Genomic DNA, 15,720 nt, shown 5'->3' with positions numbered 1-15,720 from the left:
TTACTTGACATATGGAGAAGCATCAGCAAGAGGACACTGCAAAAAACTGCATAAGAAGAGAGGTGGAAATTCAGTTTCCCAAACAGAGGAATTGATGAATGGAATGCACTACGAAATGAAATAGTGTGTGCCAAAACAATTCACAAATTTAAGGATATGTACGATAAATATGGTTTAAGACACGGGACAGTACGAGCTTGACTCATTCCTGTAAAGATACAATTAGGTAAGAACAATTAGGTGAGAACACACACACACACACACACACACACACACACACACACACACACACACACACACACACACAAACTGAAAACAATATCAGCTTTGCTCTCATGGCTGGTAAAGATGCAGCCTACACCTTTAGGTTTCGGTTCCATGTCGATATGACGAATTTGAAAGGAGTTATGGCAGAAAAAAAAAAAAAAAAGATTTTTAAAGTCATTTTTTGGCAGGGCCTACAACCTGAACCTTGCCTCAATTTGGCCTAGAATTTAGTCAGGTGATCAGAAGGTCTTAGCCCACCATCCGTGTAATTTTAGTCAAAACAGCACTAGTAGTTTTAGCGAAAAATTGTTAACAGACAGACAGACAAAGCTAGGGGAGTAGACTGTAGCACCAGTCGAGCTGGGCAGTACTCCCAAAGTGATTGGAAAGCTGATGACAGGGAGAGCTGGAGCTCCCGTTTCATCAGCCCTTGGGACTAGTTCCTCACCATCCCCCTTTGCTGAACTTTTTCAGTGTTTCAGTAACGCGGAGAGTAGGCCAGCATGCTCTCCAATACAAGTTTCTCTAACTGTCAACACCAAACAACATGCTCATTACACACTAAACTTCCTTTTCAAAATTGAAAAAGAAAGATGGCGTTTTTCAATCAGGCCTCGGAGTCCCCGAGGGGGAGGCATAAATTCCCCCACCAACAGCCCCTCTCTCGGTGACGACTCAATGAGATGCTAGGAACCACTGTCTGACTCATTCCTTCTTCATTTCTGCAACATTCTTGGCCTTTCCTCTAACTTTCGCTCTGCTGAGCACCACCTCTTCTCCTCTAAACTTTACAGTACCTTCTCTTCCTTACTGAGACTCAGCTGTCTGAGGCAACTGATAGCAAATCCTTTTCTGTATCCTCCTACTTTATACTCTTTTGAAAGCCAAAGGTGAGTGTTGTGTATGTTTAAGCAACAACTTATTTTGCTTTCGTGTTCCTGAACTTGATTCTTCTGAATTCTCTAGTCTCTGGCTTTGGCTTTCCTGTCATTCTCTGACTAAATATATCTGCACTGTTAACTTATCCCCTAATTCAACTGACTATGAAAAATTCTTCGACTATCTTACTTCTGTCATGGAACACATTCTATTCATTTCTCCTTTCTCTGAAATCTTCGTTCTAGGAGATTTCAATGTTCACCACCACCTTTGGCTCTCCTCTCCTTTCACTGATCCACCTGGGGAACAAGCCTACAACTTTTCCGTCCTTAATGACCTAGAGCAGCTTGTACAGCATCCTACCCATATCCCTGACGGCCTTGGAGAGAGTTCCAACATACTTGACCTCTTCCTTACAACTAATCCTTCTGCTTACACTGTTAATCTTTCCTCTCCGTTGGGCTCCTCTGATCACAACCTTATTACCTTAACCTGTCCTATCGCTCCGGTATGGCCTGTGGACCCTCCAAAGAAACGTCAACTGTGGCACTTTGGAGCTGCGGATTGGGAGGCCCTCAGGCAGTACTTCTTTGATTTTCCATGGAATGTTTATTGCTTCTGTGGTCGGGAGCCATCTGGGTGTGCCTTGCACATTACGGAGATTATTCTCTCGGGCATGGAAGCATACACTCCCTCCTCATATCCTTTGACTAATGCGTGAAAGCCTTGGTTTAACCCTAGAACACTAACCTTACATTTTAGTAACACATTCACTAACCCCGGGTGTCTCACACCCGATATTGGAAAATTGGAAAAAATACTAAAAACAGTGCTTTAATAAAATAAATGTAGATGAATGAACTGTAGGCTTTGTACTTTGAGTTAACATTACAAAGGACTGAAAAACATATAACTTTGTTATGGAAAATGGGTAATGAAAACAGTGACTACAAGCAGGGAAATTTTGGCTAGTTTCACGAAACACGCATACAAAAAAATTCATCATATGTCTTTCAAAAACCTCCCACGTCCTCTCAGGTCCTTTGGGGCACCACTGAAGGGGTTGTCATTCCCCTGCTGCTGTGGTAAAAACCCGATGTTCACTTTGCTGTTCGACCTTTGCAGGCCCAAACCAAGGCCTACAGCAGAGACCCACGTGCAGAGCGCGATGGTGTATCCTGCCCCTACCATAACTGGCTGCCAAATGAAGCTACTGGAGGACTGGTAACCCTGGGAGCACAGGAACCACACACAGTGACAATGACGCCATGTGCGTCAGGTGGGGATCACCCGGGGTTAGGGTTCTAGGTCATGCTTGTTCTAATGCTGTCTGCAACAAGGAGAGGACCTATAAAAGATAACAGAGCCAACCCACCCCTGAATCACATCTTGTTTATGTTTCTGCCCAGAATCGTGCTAAGTCTGTTCTTCGCACTGCTAAAAATAATTTCATCCATACTCAATGCTCTCAGCACTCGAACTTGAATTCTTCCCACTTCTTCTGGCATCTTGCCAAAAACCTTTCTAACAACTTTATCTCATCATCCTTACCTCCTCTTTTCTACTCTAATGGTTCTGTAGCTATTTCTTCTACTGATAAAGCAGATCTCTTCACTCAGACTTTCTCCTCCAATTCCACCTTAGATGATTCCGGTGCTGTTCCTCCACCACTTCCCCCCTCTGACTTCCTCATGGCTAACATTAAAATTTCTTCAGCTGATGTATTTTCTGCCATCACAGGCCTAAATACTAACAAGGCATATGGGCCTGATGGAGTCCCTTCTGTTGTCCTCAAGAACCGTCCTTCTGTGCCTACACCCTGCCTAGGTAAACTCTTTCGCCTTTGTCTGTCAACTTGTACCTTTTTGTCTTGCTGGAAGTTTGTTCTCATTCAGCCAGTCCCAAAGAAGGGTGACTATTCCCACCCCTCTAACTATCTTCCAATTGCTCTAACGTCCTGTGTCTCAAAAGTTTTTGAGTCAGTTCCTAAAAGAAAAATTTTAGAGCATGTTTCCCATCACAACTTTCTTTCTGATTGTCAGTATGGGTTCCATTAGCGACGCTCCACTGGTGATCTTCTCACCTACCTTTCAGATTCCTGGTCTTCCTTTCTGGACTTTGTGAAAGTTTTGCCATTGCACTTGACATCTCAAAGACTTTCGATTGAGTCTGGCATAAATCTTTAACTTCCAAACGGTAGTGTTCCTCAAGACTCTGTCCTATCACCAACTCTCTTCCTTTTATTCATCAGTGACCTTCTAAGTTGTCCATCTAACCCTATCCACTCGTATGCTGATCATTCCACCCTTCACCTTTCCATTTGGTTCCCGCAACGTCCCTCTCAGGAGTTACTTCAATAAACAAGGGATGAGGCTATAGCACACCTAATGTCTGACTTGGCTCGTATCTCTAACTGGGGTAAAAATAATCTTGTTTTTAATACATCAAAGACTTCGTTTTTACACCTATCAACCCAACGAAATCTTCCACAGGAGTACCCACTAATGTTTAATAATATCCAGCTCAATCCTGCATCATCCTTGAACATGCTTGGGGTTTCATTTACTCGGGACTTATCTTGGAAAGATCATATTGCATCTCTTGTAAAATCTGCATCATCCAAGAGATTAGGTGTGCTAAGCTGACTCTGTACCTTCTTTACCCCTGCACAGTTGTTGACTTTATACACGGGTTTTCTTCGCCCCTGTTTAGAGTACAACTCTCATGTGTGGGGAGGCTCCCCACATACAGCTCTTCTCAACAGGGTGGAGTCAAAGGCTGTTCGTCTCATTAACTCTTCTCCTCTTACTGGCTCCCTTCAACCTCTGTCTCTTTGCCACATTGTTGCATCTTTATTTCTTTTTTTATCTCTACTTCAATGGTCACTGTTCCTCTGAACTGTCTGCTTGCATCCCTCCACCTCTACGACGGGTGCGTAGCACCCCTCTAGCAAGATACTCTCATCCCTTTTCTGTCGAACTCTTTATTGCAAGAGTTAACCGTTACTCCCGGTCTTTCATTTATGCAATAGGTCAACTCTAGAACTGTCTCCCTGTGTCTGTATTTCCTCCTTCCTATGATCTCCAGTCTTTCAAACTCAGTGTGTCCAGGCATCTCGAATTGAACGGATCTTGAATTTGGCCCTCTTTTGTATTGTTTTTTTTTTTTTTTTCCTTGGAAGGAAAGGTTTGCAGGCCCCTGGCCTTTGGTTCCTTCTTCTTTGCTTAAAAAAAAAAAAAAAGTCCCCGAACCCCTCAGTGGCGAGGACGTGTAACAGCATCGTCTAGAGATATGAAGACGACTACTGTTCCAGCTAAATCCAGAGGATTTCTTTCAGCTGAGGGTGATTCACAGGAGTCTGAGAAATTACAGTAGCAATTAATTCTCTCATCGTCGCAAAAACTGTGGGACTGTACTGCAGCCAATTGCAGACGACCTTGTCAGCTGTGAGTAAATCTTGAAGTCTGAGAATAACAGTTACCATTAAACGTTTAATGGTTGGGGCAAATCAAGTACTCTTCTGCAGGTAACCCCACACAATCTCCATGAACTGAAAGTACGTGTAAGTCTTACGAGCCTCAGTGTGTTAATGTCCACCTTGTAGCCAATAAAGGTTATACTATGGGTTATGATATCTGATGGTTAATCACGGGAGCCTGAGGATGTAAATGCCTCCGTGTAGTTGACTGGGATTATTCTAGGTTTTGTTCTTCAACAGGCTTGGTTACTACCACACAAGTGACCCACGCAACGCCAGCAGGACTGTACGCAAAGTCTGCACATCGTGACTGGGAGTGTGATAGTCGGGCAATAAGGGATGGAGCCGACAAGTGCAAAGACATCGCCAGGCAACTTATAGAAGATGATCCGGGCAGGAATATTCGGGTAAGACGGGTTTATTATTAAAAGTGAGTGCGGGAAGTTGTAAACAAACCTAATTTTTTTTCTATTAGTGATAAGCAGCTAAAATAACTAAATGGAACCAGCCTGTCTCCTCCATGACAAAGAGTAGTCATCAAAGATTCTGAGGAATCAGTTATATTCTGTCATCATCACATACTTCAGAAACTATTGTCAAGAATTAATGTTGCCACACCTTAACGCCCAGATTTTTTTTTTATAATACTGCTCAGATCTCTAAATAAACAAGTAAGGAGTGGTGACAGTGTGAGGTGTGGCAGTGTGCGCTGTCACTGCGGTGTGTGAGATATGACGGGATATGATGTGAAAGTGGTAGGTGTGACTGTATGAGGTGTGGCAGTGTAATTTGCAGCAGGGTGTGTTGGGACTGTGTTGGGACTGGGACGCGGTAATGATTGTAAGCACAAGAGAGAACAGCAAGTCGGGAGTGGTGACTGTATGAGGTGCGGCAGGCTGTGATATGTGTAAGACGTGGTAGTATTTGTTGTGGCAATGTTATGAATGTCATTCGTGGAAAGTCTTTTACACCTCAGGAACTTCTGAACCTCTTCTTATCTTCTCCACTTGGGCTGTTCTAACGCTCTTTGCATCTTTTTCCTTTTGTATTTTATTCAACTTGTGCTGGGGGAGGGAAGGTGGTAAGAAATGGTCATTTATAGAAGAGAACGCGTACGCCAGTCAACCTAGACAGTATGGGAAATTAATTTTGAATAGGACAATGCTGCTTTAGTATGAAATGGATAATCCACTGTATATCGATAGGAATTAGTTACAAATATCAAACAAGAAAAAAGTAATGTGCAGTGCCACTGGAAATTAAGTTACAGTACGTCAAATAAACTGACTGTGTGATAGAGATCGTTTAGTTTGACCCAACCCTGTTGTTCCACACTTACCATCTGACCAATTTGTGTCGGCTGGACAAAAACATAAAATCCGGCAATACATAATTAGTTATGTAGTCTTTAGATCATTACAACTCTCTCTCTCTCTCTCTCTCTCTCTCTCTTAAATGAGAATGGACCGTACTCAGTCTCTTCCATATAATATAACAGAAAACAAGGGAGTGGGGACAACAGGGACTGGACAGTGTAGTTGTCTTGGCCAGGCTGCCACTCTGACTGTAAGAGGACGAAGCCGACAATCATGTGAGTTGCTGGCGAGTTGTGGCGCCACTCACGCAGCATGGAAGCCATCCATTGTTTACTCCGCCGTCTTCACTGTGCAGTTATTTACAGTAACAACCGCTTATACGTTTTTAAGCATCCATTGCAGACATTAAAATCAAAGCCAGCTCTTTAGTCAATGAAGAAAAAAATCTGCACTGTACAATAGTGAGGAAAAGGTGCTAAGAAATCTAACCATTCAAATGTAAGGTGTGGCAGAGACTTTCACGGTCCAGGAACTTTTCTGCCCATTGGTTTTGAAATTAAATAAAAGTGAGGATTACTAGAGCTAATTTTGAATATGTAATGTTATATCAATATGGGTTCATTTTTTTATTACTGTTAGGCAGCCACAGTACTGATAATAATTAATGATGCTTTTATGGGGGAAAACTATTTCCATAATCAGTCCATGAGTTCATCAATGACTGTAATCCTAAACGGTTGAGATTTACCCATGATGTTTTGTGTGTGTGTGTGTGTGTGTGTGTGTGTACTTTAAACACACACACACACACACACACACACACACACACACACACACACACACACAACACTTTATGTCACCTTCTTTCCTTTAGGTCATCCTTGGTGGTGGAAGACAGGAGATGGGAGCTCCGATAGACGAAAACGCGCCTATCAGATGCCCAAGACAGGATGGGAGGAACCTGGCCGAGGAGTGGAGGGCAGAGAAGGAGAGGCACGGAGAGAAGACCGCATATGTTACAAATACAGGGGAACTTTTGAGCATTGATGTTAACTCTACTGATTACCTCATGGGTTAGTGGATCTTTCTGTCTGCTTGTGTATCTATCTATGTCTATCTGTTTATGTTGCTCATTGTCTACCTATCAGTCAATCAATCATCAATCAATCTACATATCAGTCTAAATACGTATGTATGTATCTGCCAACGTATCTGTGTGTCTATGTACTATTGTGGACAGGAGTTCTTAACCACCCTCGTCCAGTCAACCTGTGTATGTGGCAGCGTCGCATTCACGAGCACAGAAGTTGCCATCGATGCATTTCTGTCGAAAAATATTCCTTCAGCTTTGGGCTTGTACTGATGGATAAAGCAATAGTAATATTTACTTTGAAGGTTTGACTCTGATAACACGAATATATCATACTGATTATTTAATAACTTGTTTCTCGTATAGAGCCAAGCAAGTGATAAATATGTTTATTTGGTTCCACTCCACGACTTCCTGTAGGTCTGAACCAGCGAACACAGAGTGAACAAGTTCAAAGCATTCATTTGTTAACAGGAGAGAGAGAGAGAGAGAGAGAGAGAGAGAGAGAGAGAGAGAGAGAGAGAGAGAGAGAGAGAGAGTGTCAGTAAAAATAAACTCTCTCGACCTTAGAGGTAAAATGAGTGTAAAATAGTCAGTTTTTACTTACATCCTCACTAATACGACTGCCTAACACTGCACAACCAAGCAGGAGTGAATAATAAGATCTTCTGTTTGAGTACTTTCATCCTATCTCATGCAGCTGCCACAGACTTAACAAGCAAAGTAACGTGAGTAATAATACGAAAATTACAGCATGACAAAATTGAACACCACTCACCTCACTTAAACAATGCACGAACCCCACTCCACCCCACTTAACCAGCCCAACAACCCTTTCCCTCCCTCTCGCCCACCCACTCCACCTAGTCCGCCTGTGAAACGACCAGCCTACACTAACCAATCCACCCACCCAGTCACCAACCTACCAACCCGCATACCATGCTCCACAAGTCAGATGACTCGCAATTCAACACACACACACACACACACACACACACACACACACACACACACACACACACACACACACAGAGGCGGGGTGGATTTCCTTACACGAAAGATGAGTCTCACCGCTTAACTCAGTCTGTCGATAAAAAATAGTACCGGGTACTCTTTACAGGGAGTTTGTCAGGCCGTAGATAAGGGGCTTCATTCCGGCTACATACACATGATTTTATGCGATATGAGTAAATATGGTGCTCAAGCTAAACAGGGAATTTTTCCTTTGGCTGATGACGAAGGAGTTGATATATCCCAGGATAACGTCTCGTCGGACCAATGATAGATGGGTTTTATTCTGGGTAACGCCAGTTGACTTTGTCAAATAATTTGGCAGGCCGCGTAACTTCTGTTAGATGCCTTATGTTCGCATTTTTTTCTCTCTCTGGTGGTTGGCACCTGGAGATTTTTGGCGAACTCATAAGTATTTTTCTCATTAACTGGATATTTCTCTCTGGACAGAGAGGAAAATTACTTTCTTAAGCACAGCTTTTTGTTAAATCAACAGCATTTATCACCTAATTCATTATTCCAACGAAAGCAATCCTATATATATATATATATATATATATATATATATATATATATATATATATATATATACAGTATATGTATGTATCTGTCTATGTTTATGTACATCTGCGCATCCATCCATCCATACACCCAGTCATTCATTCATCCCGCCATTTATCTATCAATCTGTATGCTTATCTATCTATATCTGTCTATCAGTACGTGTACATATTTTGTATATTTGTCTCTCTACCTAGGTGACGGAGGAGTGGAGGCAGGAGCATGGATGAGGAGAGAGTTCGGCCTGTGTCTACTGCTTGATCACTATTATATCTCGAAGACCGTAACTCTACTTTAACATACATTCACCTTTAGATTCCGTTTCTTACACACTCTCCCAAACTCATCCACCAAGCCTTGCAGCTCCCCTTCGTCTTCACTTAACAACACAGTATTATCTGCAAACAACAGTACAGGGAATTTCCAAACACTGCACTTTCTCATTAGGGCCGCTCCAACATCCACTGTCCTACCTTGTACCTCTTCAGTAACCCCATCCACATACAGATTGAACAGCCATGGAGACATAACACATCCCTGTTTCAATCCAACCTTCAAACAGAAAAATTCACTCAGTTCACTATCCATACGCACTGTAGGCTTAGCACCATCATACATACTCTTCACGGGATTGAACAACTTCCCATCTACTCCAAATATCCTTAGTACTTTCCACAATCCTTGTCTATCCACCCTGTCATATGCTTTCTCCAAATCCATGAAGGCCCCATACAACTTCTTTCCCTTCTCTAGATGCTTTTCCGCTAAAGATCTAAGAATGAACATCTGATCTACACAACCTCTTCCTTTCCTAAAACCTTTCTGTTCTTCTCCAATTAATTCCTCTGTTATTTCCCTAACTCTATCAATAAGTATCCTACCATATAATTTTCCTATTACACTAAGAAGACAAATGCCCCTATGATTACCACACACTTTTTCCCCTTTTCCTTTGTACAAGGGAATAATTATACCTGACTTCCAATCCTCGGGGACTCTACCTTCCTGCGAGGCCAATCTGCACATCTTCCACATCCATTCTACTACTATCTCTCCCCCATGCTTCAACATTTCACCACACACTCCATCAGTTCCTGGGGCTTTCCTCATATTAACTTTCTTCATTGCTTCCACAAGTTCCATCCCACAACTTTCTTCCTCTCTTCTCACATCCCTCCGTTTCCCAGCCATTCCCCAGCCACTTACACTCGCATTACTTTCATTGTCTATATTCAAAAATTCCATAAAGTGTTCTCTTCAACCGCTCCTTTTTTCTCCCTTGTCTATTAGTAATCTACCATTTTTATCTTTCACTTTCCAAGTAACTTCTTTGGCACCCTGTCTAACTCTCTTTACCTCCTCTTCTTACTCTCTCTTTCTAACCTTTTCACCTTTCTCTTCCTTTCTACATATAACTCTCTCCTCTGTCTCTCAACTTCTTCCACACCGCTGTTTCTCATCCACTCACTGTATACTTTTTTTCTTTTTTTTTTTTGTGCCACAGCCTCACTCACCTCTTCATTCCACCATGCTGTTCCCTGCACCACGTTTCGTCTTCTCTTCACCCCACACACCACCTCACATGCTGCACAGATTTCTTCTGTGAATACCTTGCACACACCTTCCACGTCCCTCATCTGCTTCAGTCCATATTTACCCAGTCACTCCTCCACTTCCCTCATATTCTCTGCCTTTTTTCCATCCTCTTATAACCTTTCCAAACTCCTTGAATGAAACCTTTCCAAACTCCTTGAATGAACTATTCCTCCTGTCCTTCCCTTCTTCTATTTCTCCATTTCATTTGGACGTTGATTCTGACCACCACTTGGTTGTGGTCAGAAAGTCCACTCCCCCAGCCTCTACATACTCTTGCATTCGTTACACACTGTTGTGTATGTATACGCAACGACTTATCTTGCTCTCGTGTTCCTGAACTCGATTCTTCTGAATTCTCTACACTCTGGCTTCGGCTTTCCTGTCATTCTCTGTCTAAATATATCTGTGCTGTTTACTTATCCCCTAATTCTACTGACTATCAAAAATTCTTTGACTATCTTATTCTACGATGGAACACATTCTTTCCATTTCTCCTTTCTCTGAAATCTCCATTCTTGGAGATTTTAATGTTCACCACCATCTTTGGCTCTCCTCTCCTTTCACTGATTCACCTGGTGAACAAGCCTACATCTTTTCTATCTTTTATGACCTAGAGCAGCTTGTACAGCGCCCTACCCGTATCCCTGACTGCCTTGGAGAGAGCTTCAACATACTTGACCTCTTCCTTACAACTAATCCTTTTGCTTACACTGTTAATCTTTTCTCTCCGTTTGGCTCCTCTGATCACAACCTAATCACCTAAACCTGTCCTATCGCTTCGGTATGGCCTGTGGACCCTCCCCAGAAATGTCGTCTGTGGCACTTTGGAGCTGGGGATTGAGAGGCCATCAGGCAGTACTTCTTTGATTTTCCCTGGAATGATTATTGCTTCCATGGCCGGGAGCCATGTTGAGTGTGCCTTGCGAATTACAGAGGTTATTCTCTCAGGTATGGACTCATACATTCCCTTCTCATATCCTTTGACTAATGGAAGAAAGCCTTGGTTTAATCACGGTTGTGCTAATGGTGTCCACAACAAGGAGAGGGCCTATTAAAGGTTCTGGAGCCAACCCACCCCTGAATCACAACTATTATACGTTTCTGCCCGGATTCATGCTATGTCTGTTCTTCGCTCTGCTAAAAATAACTTCATCCGAACTAAATGCTCTCAACTCTCCAACTCGAATTCTTCCTGCTCCCTCTTGCACCTTGCCAAAAACCTTTCTAACAACTTTACCTCATCATCCTTCCCTCTTTTTTTCTACTCTGATGGTTCTGTAGCTATTTCTTCTACTGATAAAGCAGATCTCTTCGCTCAGACTTTCTCCTCCAATTCCACTTTACACGATTCCGGTGCTGTTCCTTCATCACTTCCCCCCTCTGACTTCCTCATGGCTGACATTAAAATTTCTTCAGATGATGTATTTTCTGCCATCACAGACCTCAGTACTAAAAAGGCATATGGGCCTGACGGAGTCCCTCCTGTTGTTCTCAAGAACTGTGCTTCTGTGCTTACACTCTGCCTAGGCAAACTCTTTCGCCTTTGTCTATCAACAGGTACCTTTCCTTCTTGCTGGAAGTTTGTTCTCATTCAGCCAGTCCCAATGAAGGGTGGCCATTCCCAACCCTCTAACTATTGTCCAATTGCTTTAACATCCTGTATCTCAAAAGTTTTCGAGTCACTTCTTAATAGAAAGATTTTAAAGCATCTATCCTATCATAACCTTCTTTCTGATCGTCAGGATGGGCTTCGTTAGGGACGCTTCATTGGCGATCTTCTCACCTACCTTTCAGACTCCTGGTCATCCTCCTTTCGGGACTTGGGCGAAAGCTTTGCCATTACACTTGACATCTCAAAGGCTTTCGATCGAGTCTGGCATAAATCTTTAATTTTCAAACTGCCTTCTTACGGTTTCTATCCTTCTATGTGTGCCTTCATCTCTAGCTTCCTTTCTGGTCGTTCTATAGCCGCTGTTGTAGACGGCCATCGTTCTTCTCCTAGATTTATTAACAGTGGTGTTCCTCAGGCCTGTGTCCTATCACCAACTCTCTTCCATTTATTCATCAGTGACCTTCTAAGCTGTACATCTAACCCTATCCACTTGTACGCTGATGACTCCACCCTTCACCTTTCCATTTGGTTCCCGCAACGCCCATCTCAACAGTTACCTCAGCAAACAAGAGATGAGGCTATGGTACACCTAGTGTCTGACTTGGCTCGTCTCTCTGACTGGGGTTAAAATAATCTGGTTGTTTTTAATGCATTGAAGACTCAGTTTTTACACCTATCAACCCGACAAAATCTTCCACAGGTATACCCACTAATGTTTGATAATATTCAGCTTAATTCTGCATCATCCTTGAACATGCTTGGGGTTTCATTTTCCCGGGACTTATCTTGGAAAGATCATGTTACATCTCTTGTAAAATCTGCTTGCAAGAGATTAGGTGTCCTAAGCCGACTTCGTTCCTTCTTTAACCCTGCACAATTGTTGACTCTATACAGGGATTTTATCCGCCCCTGTGTGGAGTACAACTCTCGTGTGTGGGGAGGCTCCCCACATACAGCTCTTCTCAATAGAGTGGAGCCAAAGGATTTTCGTCTCATTAACTCTCCTTCTCTTACTGACTCCCTTCAACCTCTATCTCTTCACCGCACTGTTGCATCTTTATCTCTTTTCTATCGCTACTTCAATGGTCACTGCTCCTCTGAACTGTCTGCATGCATTCCTCCGCCTCTACGATGGGCGTGTAGCATCCGTCTAGCAGGAAACTCTCATCCCTTTTCTATCCAACTCTCTAATGCAAGAGTTAACCGTTACTTCCAGTCCTTCATTTATGCAACAGGTCAACTCTGGAAATGTCTCCCTGTGTCTGTATTTCCTGCTTCCTATGATTTCCAGTCTTGCAAACTCAGTGTGTCCAGGCATCTCGAAATGATCTGATCGTGAATTTGGCTTTCTTTTTTATTTTGTTTTTCTCTTGGAGGAACAATAATTGCGGGCTCACGGCGTTTGGATCCTTCTTCCTCACATAAAAAAAAAAAAAAATCTTTTCCTGTCATCCACTCACGCACATAATTAATCTTTGCCATCCGTTCATTCAGTTCACCACCCAGCCTTATCATCACTCGCCACCTATGCCTGTCGATTATTTTGTGCATGAAGAGGTTATTGGCTATCACCGACCCCCTCCCGGCACAAATGTCCACTAACGCACTACCATTCTCATCCATCTCTACAGGCACACCCCACTCACCAACTACTCCATCCACCTTCACATTCCCTACTTTTCCACTCATATCTCCAATCAAAAACACTCTCTCATTCTTTTCAAACTTTTCCATGCACACTTCCATATTTGTCCAAAACTCTTCTCTCACTCTGCTTGCATGATCTTGCGTTGGCCCATACACGCACACAATCGCCCACATTTGTAGCCCATCTTTCAATCTTACCCACAAAACCCTTGAGCCAACTGATCCATACCCTCTTATATTCTCCTTCCATCTGGTACTCACAACAATACACACTCCTTCTTTTGCCCTCTCATTCTTGCCTACTCCCGCACAAATACCCCATCCATACTCCCATTCTCTCACACTCTCACCTCACCATTTAGTTTCAGTTGATCCACATACATCCACTTTCACATCCTCAAGCACCTGGACAATCTCTCTTTCACATCATCATGTGCACCCCTCACATTCCGTGTAGCTATCCATATCATGTCCTTTGTTCGGTCCTTAGTTGTCACCTTTTGGTCAGTCCTGGTCCGAAGCTTATTTTTCGTATTTTTAGTTAGTTGTTTTCCGGGGATGAGCATTAACCCTTCGCCAACCCACTCGTTGTCACTTAGGAAACACATGTTGGATGGTTATAAGGTTAGCACCCAACATTGTAAATGCTTTCCTGGTTTACAGGAAATCACTTGGCTTACTACTCACTGTAAAGCTACTCTGAAAACATAGTACCACTACACTAAGTGGGTGGATGATGGGTGCCCCCACCTCATCGTTTGCACCCCTCACATTCCACCTTAATGCAATCACAGTGTCTACCAAGTATTATTGGTGAATCCTAAGCACTAAGTATTTAATAAGCAACTTTCACTTAATGTATATAATGATACAATACACATGAACGTACCTTAACCTAGGTGTATTTACGTATGTACTCAGTAAAATAGCACGCCAAAGTTTCCGAACTTTTGAAAGGTCCCACTCACAAAGCCAGACACTTACGAGTTATGACAGCCAATGATGCACGCAGTGTTGGCAAATAGAAATCTTTAAAAGCGCTAAGCTCAACTTTAAAACACGCTAAGCTATAGCTGAACTGTTCGAATCTAGAGTAAAATTGGACTTCAAAATGCACTAGATATAGAAGAAAATCTAATACTTATTGGCAAAATATTATTATGAAAAGTGCCAGACCTACTGCCAACAGCACCAAATTAGCAAATATGGGTGCAAGGATACAGAGGCGAGCCGGCGACCCTGTCGCAGGTACTGATCGGCTCAGTATATGTGCCAGAGGAGCAGAGAGTTTTCGAAATGGGACTGCTTATGATAACTGCGGAAAGACTGGAAATACCTTAAGACCAGATGCTGAATGACAGGACTTTTACTCTAAGAGAGTTGGACATGGTGAATAGGAATGGAGTGGCAAAAATGGTAGTTTGATAGTGCAGAAGAGAAAAAAAGTGAAAAGATGAAGAGAACACTTTAAGGAATAGTCAAAATAAAGAATGAAGGTAATGCGAGTAGAAGAGACTGGGTAATGGCTGGGAGAAGGAAGGAGGTGAGAGGGGAGGAAGAGATCAGTAGGATGGAAGTAGTGGAAGTAATGAAGTAAGTCAAAATGGGGAAAGCCGCAGGAATTGATGGAGTGTGTGGTGAAATGCTGAAGCACGGAGGAGCGATAGTAGTGGAAGATGTGTAGATTGGCCTGGCAGGAAGGTAAAGTCCCGGAGGATTGGAAGTCATGTATAATTATTCCCCCGTACGAAGGAAAAGGGGAAAAAGAAGTGTGTGTTAGTCATGGGGGCACTTGTCTTGTGTAATAAGATAATTATTTGGTAGGATACTTACTGACAGAGTCAGGGAAATAACAGGAATTTGTTGGAGAAGAACAGGGAGGTTTCCGAAAGGGATGAGGTTGTGTAGATCAAATATTCATCCTAAGGTCTTTAGTAGAAAAGTTTCCAGAGAAGAGGAAGAAGTTGTACACAGCCTTCATTGAGTTGGAGAAAGCATATGACAGAGTTGATAGCGAAGGAATGTGGAAAATGTTGAGAATATTTGGAATAAATGGAAAGCTGTTGAATGCCGCGAAGAGTATGTATGAGGACGCAATGGATGCAGTTCGTGTGGTTGGTGAACTGAGTGAATTTTTCTTTTTAAACGGTGGACTGAAAAAGGGATGTGTCATGTCTCTATGGTTGTTTCATCTGTAATGGATGGGGTTATGAAAGACATACAAGGTAAAGCAGTGGATGTTAGAGTAGCCCTAATGAGAGAG

The 15,720-nt window shown here is 42.7% G+C and overlaps 1 protein-coding gene across 1 annotated transcript in view; it reads left to right on the top strand.

Annotated features, from left to right (window-relative positions):
- The window catches only part of LOC145396356 (alkaline phosphatase-like), a 93,141-nt gene that overhangs the window by 41,434 nt on the left and 35,987 nt on the right, over positions 1-15,720 (top strand). The window contains exons 5-6 of the mRNA XM_080269748.1: positions 4,865-5,031; positions 6,815-7,013. Of these exons, the coding sequence (XP_080125874.1) occupies positions 4,865-5,031; positions 6,815-7,013 (366 nt within the window). The remainder of the gene's footprint in view (positions 1-4,864; positions 5,032-6,814; positions 7,014-15,720) is intronic.

This window comes from Coenobita brevimanus, chromosome 37 (assembly GCF_032717465.1).
Source record: "Coenobita brevimanus isolate Jiangsu-jjx chromosome 37, ASM3271746v2, whole genome shotgun sequence".
Classification (NCBI taxonomy): Eukaryota; Metazoa; Arthropoda; class Malacostraca; order Decapoda; family Coenobitidae; genus Coenobita; species Coenobita brevimanus.
Note: the sequence above shows the minus strand (reverse complement) of the source record. Positions and strands in the feature narration are given on the sequence as shown.